The 18,811-nt window shown below is 49.6% G+C and overlaps 7 protein-coding genes across 7 annotated transcripts; 4 read left to right on the top strand and 3 right to left on the bottom strand.

Annotated features, from left to right (window-relative positions):
• Nucleotides 1-301: 301 nt before the first annotated feature.
• On the top strand, nt 302-2,350 carry agd3 (putative extracellular serine-rich protein; the record flags this gene model as incomplete). The annotated part of the gene is made up of 1 exon (XM_057271878.1): nt 302-2,350. The coding sequence occupies one exon, from the start codon at nt 302-304 to the stop codon at nt 2,348-2,350; it is 2,049 nt and encodes a 682-aa protein (XP_057116066.1).
• Nucleotides 2,351-5,772: 3,422 nt separating this feature from the next.
• On the top strand, nt 5,773-6,729 carry N7481_012658 (endo alpha-1,4 polygalactosaminidase; the record flags this gene model as incomplete). Its single annotated transcript, XM_057271877.1, has 1 exon — nt 5,773-6,729. One exon carries the CDS (start codon nt 5,773-5,775, stop codon nt 6,727-6,729), a length of 957 nt encoding a protein of 318 aa, XP_057116065.1.
• Nucleotides 6,730-8,715: 1,986 nt separating this feature from the next.
• N7481_012657 (uncharacterized protein) lies at nt 8,716-8,958 on the bottom strand (the record flags this gene model as incomplete). The annotated part of the gene is made up of 1 exon (XM_057271876.1): nt 8,716-8,958. The coding sequence occupies one exon, from the start codon at nt 8,956-8,958 to the stop codon at nt 8,716-8,718; it is 243 nt and encodes an 80-aa protein (XP_057116064.1).
• A 2,081-nt stretch (nt 8,959-11,039) lies between these two features.
• Nucleotides 11,040-12,543, bottom strand: N7481_012656 (spherulation-specific family 4 protein; the record flags this gene model as incomplete). The annotated part of the gene is made up of 3 exons (XM_057271875.1): nt 11,040-11,360; nt 11,688-12,045; nt 12,308-12,543. The coding sequence occupies 3 exons, from the start codon at nt 12,541-12,543 to the stop codon at nt 11,040-11,042; spliced, it is 915 nt and encodes a 304-aa protein (XP_057116063.1).
• Nucleotides 12,544-13,320: 777 nt separating this feature from the next.
• N7481_012655 (NAD-dependent epimerase/dehydratase family protein) lies at nt 13,321-14,619 on the top strand (the record flags this gene model as incomplete). Its single annotated transcript, XM_057271874.1, has 1 exon — nt 13,321-14,619. One exon carries the CDS (start codon nt 13,321-13,323, stop codon nt 14,617-14,619), a length of 1,299 nt encoding a protein of 432 aa, XP_057116062.1.
• Nucleotides 14,620-15,195: 576 nt separating this feature from the next.
• Nucleotides 15,196-17,123, top strand: N7481_012654 (HECT-type E3 ubiquitin transferase; the record flags this gene model as incomplete). Its single annotated transcript, XM_057271873.1, has 3 exons — nt 15,196-15,945; nt 16,475-16,756; nt 16,815-17,123. Coding segments are annotated over 3 exons (1,341 nt in total), but the record flags the coding sequence as incomplete, so codon positions are not given.
• Nucleotides 17,124-17,280: 157 nt separating this feature from the next.
• On the bottom strand, nt 17,281-18,645 carry N7481_012653 (TauD/TfdA dioxygenase family protein; the record flags this gene model as incomplete). Its single annotated transcript, XM_057271872.1, has 4 exons — nt 17,281-17,528; nt 17,602-18,093; nt 18,165-18,373; nt 18,449-18,645. 4 exons carry the CDS (start codon nt 18,643-18,645, stop codon nt 17,281-17,283), a joined length of 1,146 nt encoding a protein of 381 aa, XP_057116060.1.
• Between the last annotated feature and the right edge of the window lie 166 nt (nt 18,646-18,811).

The raw sequence follows: 18,811 nt of genomic DNA, 5'->3' as shown, positions 1-18,811 counted from the left end.
TGCTTCTCCAACTTCGACTCCTGTTAGTAGCACAACTGCTTCCTCTGGCGTGACTTCATCGCCTTTGAGCTCTTCTGCTATCAGTTCTTCGACCGCTAGCTCGTCCCCGCTATCAAGCCCGGCTACCAGCTCGCCTTCTGGAACTCCTACCAGTACAGTCTCTTCATCCGCAGTCTCATCTTCTGCGTCATCTTCCGCTTCTTCTAGCACGGTATCCTCGAGCTCAGCTACCAGCAAGCCTATTTCGAGCTCAACTGCTTCATCGTCGCCAATTATCTCCAGTCCCTCTGTGACTAGTAGCATGTCTTCAACTGCTATTTCTATCTCGGCTACGGCCACTGCCACGGCAATCACCAACGCCAATGTTGCTGCCAACATTCTTGTGATTGCCAAGGACACTGCTTCCGCTGATGTTGCTTCTTCCGGCCTCAACTCCTATGGTATTCCTTTCACCACCCTTATTGTTCCCCAGGCTGGTGTTGCTCTGCCTGCTCTGAACTCCAGCTCCGGTGGAAACTTCGGCGGTATCGTTGTTGCTTCTGAGGTCAGCTATGACTACGGCGCTACCGGTTACCAGAGTGCCTTGACCACCGACCAGTGGAACCAGCTGTATGCCTACCAGCTCGCATACAGTGTTCGTATGGTCCAATATGATGTTTATCCCGGTCCCAACTACGGTGCTTCTGCCATTGGCGGTGGATGCTGTGACACTGGTGTCGAGCAGGACATCTCTTTCACCGACGTCAGCGATTTCCCCACCTCTGGACTGCGCACCGGAGCTGGTGTCAGCACTTCTGGTCTCTGGCACTACCCGGCTACTATCAGCAACACCACCTCCACCAAGCAAATTGCTAGCTTCGCTGCCAACTCTGTTGTCACAAGTGACTCTGTTGCTGCTGTCATCAACGACTTTGATGGCCGTCAGCAGCTGGCTTTCTTCATCTCGTTTGACACCACCTGGAGTGCTACTTCCAACTACCTGCAGCATGCCTGGATTACCTGGATTACCCGTGGACTGTACGCCGGATATCGTCGTGTCAACTTGAACACTCAGATTGACGACATGTTCCTCGAGACCGATATTTACTACCCCAGTGGAAACACCTTCCGTATCACCACCGCAGACATGGATGGCGTCCGTGACTGGATCCCTACTATTCTCGCAAAGATGAACGCTGGTAGTATCTATTTCCCCGAGGTCGGTCACAACGGAAATGGTAACATCGAGAACTCCTCAAGCACCGACTCTGGTGCCAGCAAATGCAACAATGGTGCTATTGAATACGATTCCCCTCCGGACACTGCTCTTGAGTTCCAGAAGCCTCTGGGCTCTGGTACCAACTTGTGGCCCGCTACCCCGACTGCTTATGACTGGACCACTACCTGCAACAAGCTGGACCCTCTTCTGAACTGGTGGACCACCACTGCCAACCTGAACAGCTTTGGCTCCATCTCTCACACTTTCACCCACGAGGAGCAGAACAACGCCACCTACTTTGATGTGAACAACGAGATCAGCTTCAACCAGGCCTGGCTCAAGGCTGTTGGTATTGACCAGAGCACTCACTACACTGCCAACGGTATCATTCCTCCCGCCATCACCGGTCTCCACAACGGAGATGCTCTTCAGGCTTGGTGGGACAACGGTATCACGAACTGTGTCGGTGATAACACCCGCCCTGCCCTCCTCAACACCGAGAACTCCATGTGGCCTTACTTCACTGTGACTTCTACCGATGGTTTCAATGGCATGCAGGTCAACCCCCGCTGGGCCACTCGCATCTATTACAACTGCGATACCCCGGCCTGCACCCTGCAGGAGTGGATCGATACCTCCGCCGGTAGTGGAACCTTCGAAGACCTGCTCGCCACTGAGAAGGCCGATACCATGCGCCATCTGTTCGGTCTTCATCACGACGGTTACATGTTCCACCAGGCCAACCTCAAGAACGTCGGCAATGATCCTATTACCGTTAATGGCGTGTCTGGACAGTACTCTATCTTCCAGGCTTGGGTTGAGACCCAGGTTGCTGAGTTCGTTCGCCTGGTCAAGTGGCCCCTGATCACACTCAAGCACGCCGATATGTCCGCCTCGTTCCTGGCTCGTTTCAACCGTGATAAGTGTGGCTACTCGCTGAGCTACACCATCGCCAACAAGAAGATCACTGGTGTCACTGTCTCTGCTACCGACAGCAGCTGCAGCAGCCCCATCCCAGTGACCTTCCCCAGTGCTCCTAGCGACGCCAAGGGCTTCACCGTTGAGCAGGTCGGCAGTGATCCTACCACTGTCTGGGTCCAGCTCTCCGGCTCCCCTGTCTCGTTCACTCTCAGCTCCCCTATTTCTCTGTAAATAGCCACCGACAACGCCTTGGCTTGTCAAAAACACCAGAATATTTTCTTTAGTTCTTGTTTATGAGTGCTTCTTTTATCTGACATTAATTGGTTATGTTGCCCGATTTAGAAAAAATATCGATAATGGATCCTAATTGGAGCGGATGAGATGATCATTCTGCATGTCGTGAAATGAATTCTGCTTTTCTTTTTGATATAATGTGATACATAGTAAAATTTCTTCCTTCATCATTCTTGGCAACATACTTTGCCTAATACTAAAAATCGAGAGGAAATTAGAATAAACCTGTTCCTGAATACGAGGTACAATAAGATATGTCACATTTCCCGCAGACCAACAGTGCTGGGCCCTAATTCCAAAGAGCGGTCAAACTGCTTGACGAAGCTGACCCTGCAGGGTTCGAACCGAACTCGGTTGTACGAGGTACATACAAAGCGCAGCAACGTGGACCTTCGCTCTTTTCACGACCTCCAAGAGATCTGACCTGGCGGCCTACGCAAGCTTTCCAAAAGGCGTCAGCCCCGTTCCAAAAGGGAACAGGAAAAAAAAAACACTTAAAGTGTCAGACACAGCAAGTTTAAGCACATTTCCATTTTACTCCCCGGCTTATGGGCGCCGCTGTCATGCGCAGGTCCAACAAATCGAGCAGGCCACTCGGCAAACATAGAAGTTTCCGGATTGTGTTCCTGGGGCGGCCCTCGCCAGCCCGATCGCACTGCATTCCCGTACAACGCAGGGACCGGAATCTGGGGGCAGGTACGTACATTGACAGGGAAGAGGGCGGGTGTGTTACCACGCTACGGAGTACAATATGTCGGCGATGAAAATTTCCATTGTCCCGAGCCGTGCGAGGAACGACCACCAGTCGCGAAATAGCAACAGAATCGGCATAGAACGAATTAATCTATTTTCTACTCCGTACGAGCACGGAGTAGGTTTCTTTTTGTCCCCCTCCGCCTGTTCTCGGCTCCATCCCGTGCCGAGATAATTGGCTCAAACGACTAGTGGCCAGAAAAGTCACTACCTATATGAATGCGAGACTAGTGTTCGCGATGGCTGGGCTTTAGTAAGCCCTAATAGCCTTGGGAAGAGCCAAGAGCCCCAAAAACCTGCAGAGTCGAGAGTAAAGTGAAGGACGGGAAAATATTAGTCCACGCGGCTGGCCCTCAGCCCTCAACAGGGAGAAATGGCGTGCGCGGGGAAGTTTCGAGTTGAGATGTACGAAGAATTAGCGGGTCTTGGCATGCGTATTTTCAATTCCCGAGGGCGGCCGAGGTCTTAGTACGAGTACACAGGCGACGGGACGTCGACGGAACGTTATGGACTTACACCTGCGGGTGTGGCGTCCGCGGGATTACGGAAGGGAGAATCAGGCGATTGGGTTATCAATGTGGCAGATCCTAATGAAGCTAGAAGCTAAGCTGTCTGGGTTTAGCTTTGATTCGATCTCCCATAATGATGTTTCAATTCCGGCCGGGACTCCCCCCTTCCTCCCCCACCGTGGGGTCCACAAATGGAGTATGTGGGAGTATGTGGGAGTATGTGGAGAGTATGTTAAAAGTACGAGGCAAATTCAAGCGATCGAGTGTTCTCAAGCAAAAGCGAGGTCCCTGAGCGGAAGAACCTGTATCTAATTACAAATTAGGCTATTTTCCGTTTGCCTTGAAATCAGGGAATGCTTTGTGTTGATGCATTAGCGGATGTCTGCTAGTATCAGATGACCGGGGGATCCTTGTTCGGAGCTCAGAGCCAGCAAGTCAAAGGCTAACAGGACGATCAATTTCTGCTCAAGTCTTAGATTCAGGCCGATCATTCCCGGGCGATGGGAAATGGCTGGATCAGTAATCGAACCATGCCGGGGTACGTGGTTAGGGCTGGGATTTGATACATACGTACTCGGCTAATACAAGACGGTCTGCTAAATTACACCTTCGTTTTCGGAAACTGTTACAGGGTCAGTGCGCGGTACTGTAGTTTTGTATTTGCAAACACGGGACTTTACACGGCTGATCCTTGGCAAGGGCTAAAGAAACCAAGAAACCAAATCCGAAATGGCTCCATCGATCAAGGGAATCCACCGATGACACAAGGCGCTTGACAGCGCAGGCATCGGTGACAGGAACAACGATTGGGTGTGTCTTAGATGGTCCAAGGAGACTAAAGACTGACCTCTTCATCCCCTCTCATCACCACATCACATCACATCACATCCGATCTGTCACAGGGCGATACGCCCAAACTAAGGGGCGCTCGGGAGGTACCGTTGTGTTCCTGAATGGGCTGGCTGAGTAGGTAGGTCATTGCTTTAATTTCAACCTCGTTTGTTGTGTACATACGAGGCGGACGGAGTAAGGAAAAACAAAAGCTTGATGAATCATGATCCGGTCTCGGCCTGAAAACAGAAGGGGGGCGCTGCATCTTCCCTTGACCTCTAGCGTTGTCTAGTTCCTTGGCGAGGGCTTTGTCTATTTTAGTTTTAGTTCTAGTTTTAGTTTCTGTATTTTGGGGATCCGAACAGCATTAGCTCGGCAGACGGCGGAATGGCGAATGGCGAAATTATCGCTCTATTCGTAGAAGTCGCTGGGCCTGGGATTTTTGAATCTGCCCACTGCCCACTGCCCACTGCCCACTGCCCACTGCCCACTGCTCACGGTCCACGGTAAACTAACTTCATCGAGGGCACGCCTGAACTCAGACCCAATTCTGATCGATGATCGCGGTAGATCAACATTGGTTCCACCACCTTATTTCGAACCCATGTGGTCCTGGGTCTGCTCCACTGTTGGCATTCTGACACTGGAACTGGCTCTGGCAGCCCCAATCCCAAACTGTGGCGCGGTCACCCCTTCGCCTTGCCTTGCCTCGCTTTCGCGCGGGATTTCTCGCTTTGTCCAGGCTCCCATCTTGGCCCCCCCTGTTCTTTCTTTGCTTTCAAACTCTGCAGACCCTTCGAATTTGCCCATCCCCCCTGCATCATTTGACGCACTCAAAGCCACAGGATCTATTTTCCTAATTATCATTCACCCCCCCCAAATCCTAAAGTTGAGCTCGTAGGGTGACATCCTATCATCCCATCCAACGCCTTATGCGGCTGCCTAAGAAGGATCGCCACAAATCACCACCGAAAAAGCTCAGCCCCCAGTCCTGGTGACCCTGGACCTTGATTTTCTTTGAGCTTAAATTTCTCTATTCCCCATAGCCACTCTTGATTTGTTATCTTGTCCATATTAATTTTTCTTTATCAATCACAATCTCACCACACGACGCCGATCCCCCACCGCTTGACTATGCCAGGTGGACCACGGTGATCTTAACCCCAAGCTCCTTTGATCATTGAAATACACCTCGTTCTGCCTTGATCATCATAACAAGAATCTCATTCAGAATCCTGTTCCATTCTTGACTCTCATTACTCAAACATGTCTAAAGGTGGCTGGTGGGCCTGGTCCACGAAGAAGAAGGTCCTACTCTTCTCTGCTCTTGGCTTGATAATTGTCGCGATTGGCGTTGGTCTCGGTGTTGGCCTGGGAATCGGCCTGAATCATGGCAGCGACGACGGCAACGATGAAGGCAGCGGCAGCGGAAGTGGAAGTGGTAGCGGGGGAAATGATACAAGCTCGGGCAACACCACTGTGAAATGGCAACCGGCAGTTGGCGTCAAGTGGCAGATCGAGCTCCTTTACCCGCTGAACAACACCAAGATCGACGCGGACGTCTATGACATTGACCTCTTTGACAATCCCAAATCCACCATCTCCAGCCTGCAAGCTATGAACCGCAAGGTGATCTGCTACTTTTCCGCCGGTACCTACGAAAATTGGCGCAGTGATGCCGACGACTTCACCAGCTCGGATAAGGGATCTAACCTTGACGACTGGCCCGGTGAGCGCTGGCTCGACACCAATTCCAAAAATGTGCGCAAAATCATGCAGACGCGCCTGGATCTGGCCAAAGACAAGGGATGTGACGGAGTCGACCCCGATAACATCGACGCTTATGACAACTCAAACGGCCTGAAGCTGACACAGGATGATGCTATCGACTTTGTCAACTGGCTCGCAGGGCAGGCTCACAGCCGAGGATTGTCTGTTGGACTCAAGAACGGTGGTGCAATCATTGGTTCCGTCATCAAGAATATGCAATGGTCTGTCAATGAGCAGTGTGCTCAGTATACGGAATGTGATACATATGCCGCTTTCACGGATGCGAAAAAGCCTGTTTTCCACATTGAATACCCTAAGGGAGATGACACTAATAATGATGATGAAGTCACGACTAAGCAGAAGTCATCTTCTTGCGATGCTGACAGCGCCTCCGACTTCTCCACTGTCATTAAGAACATGGACCTGGACAACTGGGTGGAATACTGCTCCTGAAAGAATCGCCATGAGACTTTAGATATTTCTTTCTTTCTTTCTTTCTTTCAGCCTGCACTTATACTATGTACTCATTAGCAACCTTATGGCTTACTCATCTTTGTATTTCTCATTATCATCAATGCCTCCTATGTTTTCAATACTCTTTACGTACAGTACCAATCTATTGTGCTCGTTTACAAGCTTGAATCCATGGCAGTGATTCTGCCACCGTCTTGGCGTAAAGTAATCCCATCAATAATAATCAAAAACACTGATCAAACTTCACATCCTCGCTTCGCAAAACCATCATGCCAATCCAAGGCGTCAAAGTCAAGCTCTACGGCCGTAAATTGTCTCCAGCCCGAAGACTCGCCGAAGCTTAGCTTAGAAAGTCCATGCTCGCCTTTTCTTTCCATGTATTCAGCTCCAAAATTCTCCACAACATCTACATACGATATGCAGCTATTCACTAAGCACTAAAATGCCCAACGGACCCCGACCCCGTATATGCATACATAGCCTCCCTTCACTAATGCCATATCCCAAGAACCTGGTACATAAAGACGGAAATCAAACTGAGACGATTCGGTGCTCGCCTCAAGACACCTTACTTTGACGCCCTCGCCAACTTGCGGCGCCAGCGAACCCATCGAACCGGACACATCCGGTCCACAGTTTGTTAGTATTCGCTAGCGCGGGATCTGTAAATGCCCAGATCGTTCGCGCCACGGATTTGGGCGCGAGTCAATAGCGTGGGAAAATTGGACTTCGGATTTCGCGATCCCATGCCCAGCCCTATCTATCGTCTTGGTACGGAGTATAGTTGGGGGCGGTGGTCCTCCAAAGATAGATTGATGCATTGTGCGCACATATGTAGGAGTGATGTTCTGCCGAAGATCCGAAGACCCTGAAAAGACAAAGGGCTCTTTGATTCTGTCCGGATTTTATTTCTGATGTTCCATTGCATGAGGCGCAGGTGCAGACAGGCCATTGCGTGCTTTGAGCTGTTTCTGTCTCGGCACTCATCCGTGGCTGAGGCTGCCCAGACTGCCCAAGCTCACCTCCCAGGGTGATTCACAGAAGGCGATTGATCCACCGAACTTTTGCTTTTTGCTTGGCATTTCTTGGCGCTACTTGATCCCTGTCTGGAACGAACAAGTGTATTGGTTATGTTTTGCGGAGGAAGTTGTCTGTATTGGAATTGACTAGGGGCTGTCGACAAATGTAATTGTGGTGCATTAGGGCGGGCGATGGTGGTATTATTCGTAAGTACGGGCCTGAGGTTCCGGCTCTGGTAATTCCTGGTAATTTTCAGTTTGTGGACAGTACTCGTCGATTACGGGACGGTAAGATTCGATTTACTGCAATCCCCCCCCCCATTTCCCCGCGCTGGCTTTCCTTCTTCCCATGGTCCGCAACAGATCAACACGAGCCTTCACCGACCAATGGTGTTGGACATGTCAGAAATTTTATTTTGGCTTCGGAACATAAACTTTGAATCTCTCGCCCTTGCAGAAATGCGTTTGAGAACGAGATTGATTTTTCTCCCGAATCGCCTCCTCCCGCGTCGGTAGGCCCCACGATAAAGCCACAGCAAAGCTAACTTGGTGATAAATCTCTTACAGGCCCCTCTCCGCTCTGGCGAATCCTCGTACTCACAGTGGTAATGTTTTGCCCAGCCTTGTGCTAATTTTCCGCGCTTTGCCGAGATATCGAGCTATCGGCACAAAGGGACAACCGGTGAAAACCATCATCAATGACTACCGCAAGCTCATTCTTAGCGCCTATTCCAACAGCTGATGATGTGATTTATCAAAGGATCTACGACCCAACTTCTTCTTTTGACATCCTGAAGCGAAAGCAAAAGGAAAGGAAAAAAAAGCAATGGCGATGTGCATGCAAAAAGATCGAACCAAAGCGCTAAGATCGGCAGCCCGAGTGGCTCCCGGTGCGGATCTGCCCGAGGTCCTGACCGCGAACCCCCATCAAACCGAGATGACTGGTTCACACCACATGGGAGAACTCGAATCCACTTACTCCCGGACTCCACTTGAGCCGTGCGAGGGCCGGATCATTGCCTGAACAGGTGTGGGCGAGGAGTAACATTTCAAGATCGTGCAACGACGGTCTCTCCTGTTGTCCTAAGCGAGCTGCAGGATTGGACCTAACTTTTTCTCGCACTGCCAAGCCATTCCAGAACTTCTTGCGGTCGGGATCCGATCCTTTCGGGTGATGCGGCGGTCGCATGTTGACCATTTGAAGGATTATCATTTGCCCCCGAGGCTGAACAGGAGTTCGTTCTCGTCCTGCGTGCGTCTTGAGTGGAACGGTTGCTCGGTTCAAGTTCTGTCAATCATCAGCCCCCAACCCCGGTGGCTGGGTATGTGGACATGAAGGTGTAGCCCGGGTAATTAACAAACGGTTCCCGATGTTTGACTTCACGCACTGTACTTACTCTAGCCAGCCTGCTAGCCCCTAGAATTCCCCACCCCCTATGCATGGTGAAACAGTTCAAGTTTGCGAATAGTACGCGGCCCCATGCACTTTTCTCCGGTCTTTTCATTAGCCTCAATCCGACTATGTCGATTTATATCTCTGAATAGTTAGTGCATTCGTAATCCTATATGTAGTAGCAGATTAACCCCCCGAGGGCTCAAATAAGCTAGATCAGACTACGCTAATCGGAGGGATTGTCCTTCCTCATACTGGTTTTGTCGTTAGTCTCTTCGGTAGATGCACTGCCGTACTAGTTTACCAGGAGACGGATCGAAACTCTCACGGGCCACGGAATGTGGAGAGGCAACCCGAACAGAGAGCCCTGGAGGTAATGTTGTGTGTAACCGGTGTACGGAGAATTGCTGAATTATCTACTGTGCTCCAAGATTTAATGCATGATCAATTTTCCATGCATTTTGCTGTCAAGCTCGGGGAGCACCGTGTGTAACCGGTTCCTGGCACAGTAAGCTCGAGTCAAAAAATTTCATTTCAAACCTACGACTTTTCCATGTCCCTTTGGAGAAGAATAATATCACATAGTTCAAAATACATCTAGGGTCCATATTCGGTGTTTCTGTGTCATCGCAGCGTTGTGTCGTAATACCCCTAGTAGCCTCATCTAGAGTACCCGTATGCATCTGCTGCCGAGATCTTTGTCAGGTATCACGTTGTTGTCTCAGGTTCTCAGGTCTCCCCACCGCTCTTCCTAACTTTGATTGATCAGTAACACTAAGTCAAATTGCAGGGCCCTGGAATACTTTCATCTATGTCTGACTATTTTTGGACGTCTCTACTACGGTGGTAGCAACGTCAATTTGCCTGCATCTGTTCTTGAGACACGCAGGGAGAATGCCTCTGGCTGGTTTACTCTAGAGTACGAGTAGATGCGCTGGACCTTTTGTCGTTAGGAGCTGTGACGGAATAGAAGTATTTTATTGGTCAATCTTGCCAAGTAATGTCTCATGGTGCGGTGTACTGCCTCTCCGACTGGTCAGGTCAGCGGCAACTTGGAAAAACAGTACGTATGGCTTCATCTGTCCTCCCAGTAGGGAAGGTGACTTGTCACTTTCTTCGATTTTGCTTTTTCCTTTCTTTCGGCGTTTGGAGAAACCTCTGCTCTATGCATCATTACCAATTTTCCTGCCCGACCAACCATTTGTACAAGTCATTGGCTTTTTTAACCATGGAAGTGGTGAGATTGTACGTCGTAGCAGCAATTCGCTTCGAGCAGGCCAAACTGGCGCTCGAAAACCATGATGCCCAGCCAGAACTATGGATTTTGAAACGCCACGAGAAAATGCCGTGCTATTGGGAACAGTTTGGCTAACCTAACTGGGTGGGCATACGATGTATGAATACGAGCTCTAGTTTGAAAATTACAGTACAACGATGGGCGGCCCGACTCCACGACTCCACTTTTCCCGAAGGAGGTGTCTACACCGGTTCCACCTACACGTCCTCTGTTTTCTTTCACGACGATTTTATTTCTTCAATTTATCAAGTCTTGGCATCTCTCTCGGCCTCCCAAAACCTGCAACTAGTTTCTTGGGTCATACGTTGAAAGCAAGGGAAAAAAATCAAAAACAGGCAGTGGTGGAATTTCTACATCACGTCCAGGCAGCCGATCATCTATCTATCAGATGATTGGAGAGACGAGAGAACGTCAACGTCAACGTGGACGAGTGGTCAATAAAAAATAAATTAACCATCATTTACTATTCCCAACTAGTATTAACTAAGAAAAAAAACGCATCATTCAACACATCATGACTTCATTAGAACAGACCATAGCGGAATATCCTTTCCCAACAACGCCATCAGGCTCCTCATGCTCATGCTGCCATCAAATCAACAAACTCGCTCCACTGGTTCCCAAAGCTAGCATAGTAGTTGGTACTAAGGTGAGTGATGAAAAGCTCATCTGCCACTTTGCGGGCCTCCTTCACTAGTTCGCGCAGCTTCGATCCCTCCACGGTATCGGGTACTGAGTGGATCACGGCACAGAGCTGCAAGCGATTGCTGTCCGGGATCGCCGTGAACAGGTTAGCTCCATTCCGCGTCTCAAAGGTGTTGTAAGTTTCTTCGAATACGACCGTTGAGTCGGCCGAAGGTAGGTACCGAGAATCTGGGATGGCGCCAGGGTTGTGGACGACCTGCCGACATGGTTAGTTTCAGGGATTCGCTTCGAAAGACCAGAAAGGGAAATAAAGGGCGCTCAATAGTAGGAATGCATGTCTTTCGGGAGATTTTATTTTTCACTTTTTTTTTAAAATCTCCGGTCCAAAAACATGCATCAATGGTTGAAATGTGTGGCTACAGGAATAGAACCACGCGTGAACCAGGGTATGGTAGTGGGGGCAGGATGAGGGGTTGTGAATGAAGATGTCATGCAAGGGGAATGAGGCGCAAGTAGAGCCACAAATTTGTTCGAGCAGAACAACTTGAATGGGGATAGGAAAAGTGAAAAAAAAGAAACTCACAAATGGATCGGAACCAAGCCCTTTCAGACCCCTGACAAGGTCCGTCATATTTTGCAGGTAAGCCAAGGAAGGCGCACTGTATGCCTGGGGAGTCTCATCGAAGAATATACCCCGAACAGCTAAGTCCGGGTTTGAGGAATTCGTCGGCCATGCCGCGTAAGTTTCAATGTCCTTTCGAACTAGAGAAATGTTACGCTGGGCATAGGTAGTGTGGACGTACCCCAGAAGGCGAACATTCGCGTGGGAAGCGAGCTTTGGAATTTCACGAGTGTAATTCGCATCCGGCAACGAGTTAGGCCCTGGTCCGTTTCCTGGGTTGATTACGACAGTAAAATTGACGTCTGGGTGGGTAGAGATCCTAGTGTGGATTTTCCAATCAGCATCTTTGGGGGCTTTTTTGTAGTTTACTGGTTTTTTTTTCAAATGCCTTCTTGGGATAGAGAATATGCCACGGTGGGGATTCTCTCTGATGTGGTCGCCCAGACCAGACGGCAGGATATTATGCCGCAACTTGTATGTGGCGGGCTATATCTGTGGCTTGGGATTGGATTGGGCTTGGGGACCAGGGAAGGGATCGGGGAGGGGTCTGTATTGGGCTGAATTGAAAGAGTGAAACATACACATCTTCAAGCGGAGACCATGCCCCGGGGGCAGGGTACACATAAAGTGGTACGAAAACTTTGGACTTAGGACCCATGCTGTTGTTGTGTTTCTTGCGAAGAGTGGTGACGACGACAGGTGGGATGACGGCGGCAAGAATCACAATGAGGACAACAAGGCCCGCGATAATTCGAGAGCGTCTCGATTTAAGACAGCCGCGCGAACTCACGTGCTTTTCAGGGTCTGTGGTGGACATGTTGGTAGACATGGGTAGAATGAGGTGGAACTAAAAGAAGGGAGGGAACCAAGATGAAAAGGAAATCTAAGTGGATTCGAAGGGGATCATAATTGCTATTGTTCCATATAAAAAACCACGAAGTGAAACATAGGTATTGGCAGTTCGGAAAAATCGAAAGTCGACCAGGCCCAGCCCTGCCCCGTTAGCTGCGTCGCCCCAAATCGACCGGAGCGGGTCTCAGCCATGAGATGCAGGATCTTAGATCAGAGCCATGCAAGTTTAGGGTCTGCGCCATCCACTGGAGGCGCTTAGGGCCTGGAGAAAATAAAAAAAAGGGACGAAGACACAAGGTCCAGCCGCATAACCGGCCCACCACGGGCATCCTGCCCGACTCTTCTTTGGTTTCACTCACTTTTGCCCCTTCTGTTCGTTTTTCATGTCGGCTTATGCGTCATTGATCTTGTATTGTCACAGTCCATTTTTGCCGGTGAGAGGACGTTGCTGATTCCTTGTTCATTCGGTTGTCATGACATGCCACAATTGGCATTATCGAAGCTAAACGAGGATTCGAGGCAGAAACGCCGCACGGGGTCTCCGTGAAGCGTATAAATCAAGCGTAGCGGCCTGTGGGTTCCGGCGGATCTCATTCACTGTCTCAAAAAGCGTATAAAGTCCTCTTTCTTTCTCAGTGTGGTAGAGAATCTGTCACAAAGGCGTCGGCATCAGTTGTTTATCAACACAACTCCATATCAACACACTCCCCATTTCTTCTTCATATTCAATCAACTGCCCACCATGGACAGTCGTCGGAGATCAGATGCGAGCACTCCTGTGGAGACTGACTCGCCTGGCTCAGTGGACACACCGGCCACAGAGTCGTCCGTGCTATTCGACAATCTCGATGAGCTTCTGCAAAGATTGCCATCGGAAAATCAGCATATCCTCGTCACCGGTGGCTTGGGTTTTATTGGAAGCCATACAACCCTGGAGTTGCTCAAGGCCAACTATAATGTCATTGTCATTGACAACCTCAGCAATGCGTTCAAGGTAGTCTTCGACCGTATCAGTGACCTTGCCCAAAAGTTCCACAACGAAAATGGAACAAAAATGCCATCTTTGAGGCTACACCAACATGATTATAGAGATACTGGATCTCTTCGACCTCTGCTGGAGGAATACCAGCTCCCGTCACGATGGGGATCCCCAAAATCCAAGATCGCAGGTGTGATCCACTTTGCGGCTTATAAGGCCGTCGAAGAAAGCATTCGACACCCGTTGAAGTATTATGCCAATAATGTCGGCGGTCTGATCGACTTCGCGACGACTCTTGGTGATTTTGGCATCAAGACTTTCATCTTCTCTTCTTCAGCAACCGTGTATGGCACTCTTGCGACTTCGGGTCTGCCGTTAAAGGAGGAGCTTTGCGTACACAAGACAGAAGAGTACACCGACGACGCAGGTGTTGTGCAAACAGCTCAGCCCGGATCCACGGGTATCACGAATCCCTATGGACGCACAAAATGGATCTGTGAAAGTATTCTTGCCGATCTTGCGGAGTCCGATTCCGAATGGACCATCGTCGCGCTTCGATACTTCAACCCAGTCGGGTGTGATTCTTCTGGTGTTCTGGGCGAGGACCCGAGACAGGCTCCCACCAATCTTCTCCCTGTTGTCACCAAGGTGATGACTGGTGAGTATACTCAGCTGCAGATGTTCGGAAGCGACTGGGATACTGTGGATGGCACTGCGGTCCGAGACTTCATCCATGTCACTGACCTGGCTCGTGGTCACATTGCAGCTCTCAGCACTGCGAATGAAGGGAGATTGATTGAGAACTTCCGCACATTCAACCTCGGCACAGGATGTGGAAATTCCGTTTTGGATGTGGTCACTACCATGGAGGCTGTTTCCTCTAAGCCCATCGCTCGAAAGGAAGCCGATCGTCGCCCAGGTGACGTTGGGTACTGTGTCGCAGTCGCAGACCGATCCCGGGAAGAGCTCAAATGGCAAACGGAGAAGTCTTTGAAAAATGCTTGTGAAGATATTTGCAACTTCTTGCATGTGAGCGGCCTGACCCCGCAACAATCTTCTTGATGCGATCGAACTTTGTCTTGAATATTTTCTTTTCTTTTTTCTTTGTCACGAATATTTGCATATGACGATAAGCCTGCTGTTGGCACACTCCTGACTGGCTGTGTCTAGAAGATTTGCTGTTTCTTCTTCTTTCTTTTTTTCTTTCGGTTTGGTGATATCGAGTATATTATTAATAATGGCTGGAGATGGTCCTGTGAGCGACGTTTGTTGATCATCTTGTTTTTTTTATATTTTTGTTGATTCTCATGTATGTACTTCGATTTCTGGATACATCTGACCGAAAAGCAAGCATTTCATTACCAGAAACAATCACGGTACTGTAGACGTCACATACTTCTAGATATTAATGAAAACAAACCTGGTCGCTGGTGCTGGTTCCAAACTTGACTGGAGGGTCAACGTTGAAGTTCACAGGCGAAATTGTGATGTCAATCTGCACGTGAGGGACGACTGTCACGTGATATTCCACGCGCCAGCTTCGACCGCCGAGCCGCGGAAGCTTCCTAAGGTTCCTCTGTTGTCTTGATCTACACAAGGAATGAACCCCAATCATTCCAGGGCGGAAAAGGACTGGCAATGTCCCGCTCAGGTACAGATAGTTTCCTCTATCTACACGCCGAGCTCCTCCCTAATATCCGCCAAATCACCCTCTACGTTTCCCTTCCCCAAATCAGTGCACTAAATAACGTCCGACCGACCATACAGTTATCAGAATCCTGCAAGGCAGTCACAGTCTCGCTCTCGAAGCCTTTCCAAGATGTGTCAGAGACAATCAAGCTTCCGGCGCGCGTCAACGACGCGTCTCGCCGAGCATTGAACACGAGCGCCAGCCCAACAATCATGCACAATCCGTCCCAATCAAAGGGTACCAGCCATGACTACTCTTTTAGGATGCAGATCGATGCCAAGGAGCCGGCTCTCGCACCTCGCGACGAAATTATGGATGATTACGTACCCTGGACAGCTGCGGATATGTCTTCCTCGACCCGTATTCGTTGCCGAAAGTGTGGCGCGACCTTCCTCGATCCAGCAATGTCCGCAAATATACCGGAAGAAGAAGGGACTGAGGTTCCGGCTAAATGGACTTGGAAAGATTTACCAAGTGGGAATTGGGCGGAGATGATGGACTTCTGGCACTGCCACAAGCCTGACCCCCACGAGGACGACCCAAAGTCCGAAGCCACAGTCGCTCTCAAGATTGAGGAGCAAAGTGCCCAGATTAAGGGATACGGGGCATCCAGCCGTGTTGAAGCGATCCCTGCTACTGTCTTGATCGATGTGGCTACTTTCCTACTGGCGGAGTCCGACTGTGTAGGCTTGAAAAAGGTGAGATTACCCCAGATATCATGTTATTCTTTTCATAAATCGAACTCGCTTCCATACCTTGAAACCGCATTTTCCTTTGATCCGGGCAACCAGAAGGAGACCATTTCATGCCCATGGGATGGCCTCCGATACTATTGCCCTAGACAGATGTCTGTGCATATCGCGTTCAGTCAGATGGCAGCCATTTCAGCATTCGAGTCTGCGGCTCTGGAAGGCAGATATCCTCTCTCGTTAGATGGATTTCTCCAACCTTTGCTGACAGGCTTGATAGTAGTTTTGGCTGCTGTCTCTGTTCGTTTTCTAAGCACACTCTTCGTTGTTGACGGCGGTCTGGATTCTTTGGAACCTTCCCAGAACAGTGGGGCCGCCATCGCTTTTGAGGAGGCACATAAAACAATATGTCTATACATCTTGCCCTTGAGCATTTTCTGGGCTTATATCCAATCACAAATCGAATACTTTCAATTGCCTAAGCCTTGATTTTCTTGTATTTTCTAGAACCAGCTGTGCTAACTCGCCATTCTTCTAGAGCGATCAAGAGGAAGCCCAATCTAGTACAGAGGCTTCAGAACGACGAACATTAGAGTGCATGAACTGCAGCACTATTATTGGCATGGAAGATTCGTCGGCCAATGGATGGCGGCTACTCAAAGCAAATGTATCCTTGAACACCAATTCCGTGCCTGTTACAGACGAAGAATGGCAAAGCCACCCCGAAGAGATGATTGTCGCGGCACAATTGCTAGAGCTGATTGAACGTGAAAGTGCTCGAAGATTCGTCGTTCATTGCGGCCAAAAAAGTGGACTATTGGTATACTCTCCCCCTTGACACCCTAACAATTGATTCCAAATACTCACATAATTTTCAGCTCTGGGTCTTCAATCCCGACCTACGCTATTCGAATTCCTCTTCCGGATACAGTGTTAACGCCCAACAAGCCATGAAAGTGTTCTACCAGAACGTTGATGACGTGGACAAACTCCTCAGCCCAGAACTTGGAAAAGTCAGCCCATTATCGGTGGAAGAGCTCGAATTGCCCTCTTCGATACTACAATCCTTATCCTTCTCCCTTGAAAAAAGCAACAACATGCTTCCTCTTTCAGCGAGAAGGTTTAACGAATGGCACGTCGGCTTGTTGAGCCGATTCAGTCGTGAGCAAACGGCTGCCTCTGCCTCAGTATGAAAATACACACGTGTCTATGCCGCCTTTCACCATCCCACGCATGCATCATCTATCTCCAAACTACAGTTCAAGAAGCACATATAATCGGCACATTTCATCGATTTGGTTTATCATTAATCACAGTCATTCATTACAATCAAGTTTTTCGCCTCTATCCCTCATAGGGGGTCTCATACGGCTGCTCAGCTTGTGGAGTCAAACGGGCAATGTGTCGACGCTGACCATCCTCCCAATCAAATACGGCAGAGTGGCACGCAACACGGTTATCCCAGACGACGACCGTACCGGACTTCCATCGGACGCGGGCCTGCAAGTCTTGCGACAGCGCGATGTGGTCGTAAAGGAACTTGAGCAGGTAGTCCGACTCTTCCTTCTTGTATCCGACGATGGAACGGGTGACTTCAACAGTTGTCAGGCAAGGTCTTGGGTCGTTTTCAGGCATATTAAAAGGAAGTGTGGTGATGGTACTCACATTGCGGGTTGACGTATAGGGCCTTCTCGCCCGTTACTGGGTGAGTACGAACAATGGGGTGCTCTGAAACGACGGGGTCACGGCGCGCAATACCGCCGCCATTCAAACTAGCATTTACCTGTTCAACACCTGAGTGAATGGCCTTCAGTCCGTGCAGTCGCTTCTGGAACTCTGGAGATAGCCGCTTATAGGCCTGCGCCATATCGGCGAAGAGGGTGTCGCCACCGGTAGTGGGGCCGTCGAGAACATAGAGGAATGTTGTGCCGGGTGGCTGTTTCTCAAACGTGACATCCGAGTGCCAGGTAATTGTGTTGGTGCGCTGTGCCAGGAAATTGGCGCCAGTACGATCGTCCGCGCCTCGGAAGACCAGGTGGACTTCTGGGAATCCCTTGGGGGCACCGGATGTTTGGTGAATGTGGTGACGACCGAAGTAGCCGGCCCAGTCGACGGCTTCTTGGATGGGGAGGGATGCGAAGTCCTGGTCGCGGAAGGCTATGTATGGAGCGTTAGAGTCTCGGTTTGAATGAAAATTGATCTTGCGGCGAAGTGGAGCTTGAACATACCAACTACTCGACGCTGAGCGACGTATAGTGCCAACTGATCCTTGCCAGCCTGTGAGAGCTTGCTCAATTGTACATTGTGGATTTCGGAGCCGATAAAAGGGGTGATTTGATCTACTTGAGCGGGACCGTCCTTAGGGAAGAGATCAGGAAATGTAGGGTCTGCATCTTTGCCGTGGTCGTAGTGCTCGAAGAGTGTCAGAGGAGGGTACCTATGCCAATGTTAGTGAAATTTTCTTGCGATATCTTCCAACGAGTTGAATCGTCCGGCTATTGATATTGTTTACCTGGCGGTTTCGTTGTCCCAGACAGGCAGATAGTTGGGATAAGCAGCTGGAGCAATCTTGTCGGTGCCCTTCAACTCCGGGTCCTTTTCATATTTATATCCAATCAAGTTCTCCTTGTTATGACCGGCATCGGTCTTGTGAGCCATCTTAAATGTGGCATCGCGGAGACCTACGGTCTCAGTAAGAGCAGGGGCCATGATGTTTGATTGAAAGGAGGGGTATCGGAAAAGCTCCTGTAGTTGCTTTCAAAGTTTGATAGAATATCTGGAAATCCTTGCTATTCTCAAGTGTAGCACTTCACAGGAACAATTTCGGTCTATTGAAGGAGCAGATACGTTTTAATTATATAACAGGCAAATGATT

Source organism: Penicillium waksmanii (assembly GCF_028829765.1).
Source record: "Penicillium waksmanii strain IBT 27052 chromosome Unknown utg000010l:1.0-3698451.0:1.0-3701458.0, whole genome shotgun sequence".
In the NCBI taxonomy this organism is placed as follows: Eukaryota; Fungi; Ascomycota; class Eurotiomycetes; order Eurotiales; family Aspergillaceae; genus Penicillium; species Penicillium waksmanii.
This window is presented reverse-complemented; position numbering and strand designations above follow the sequence as displayed.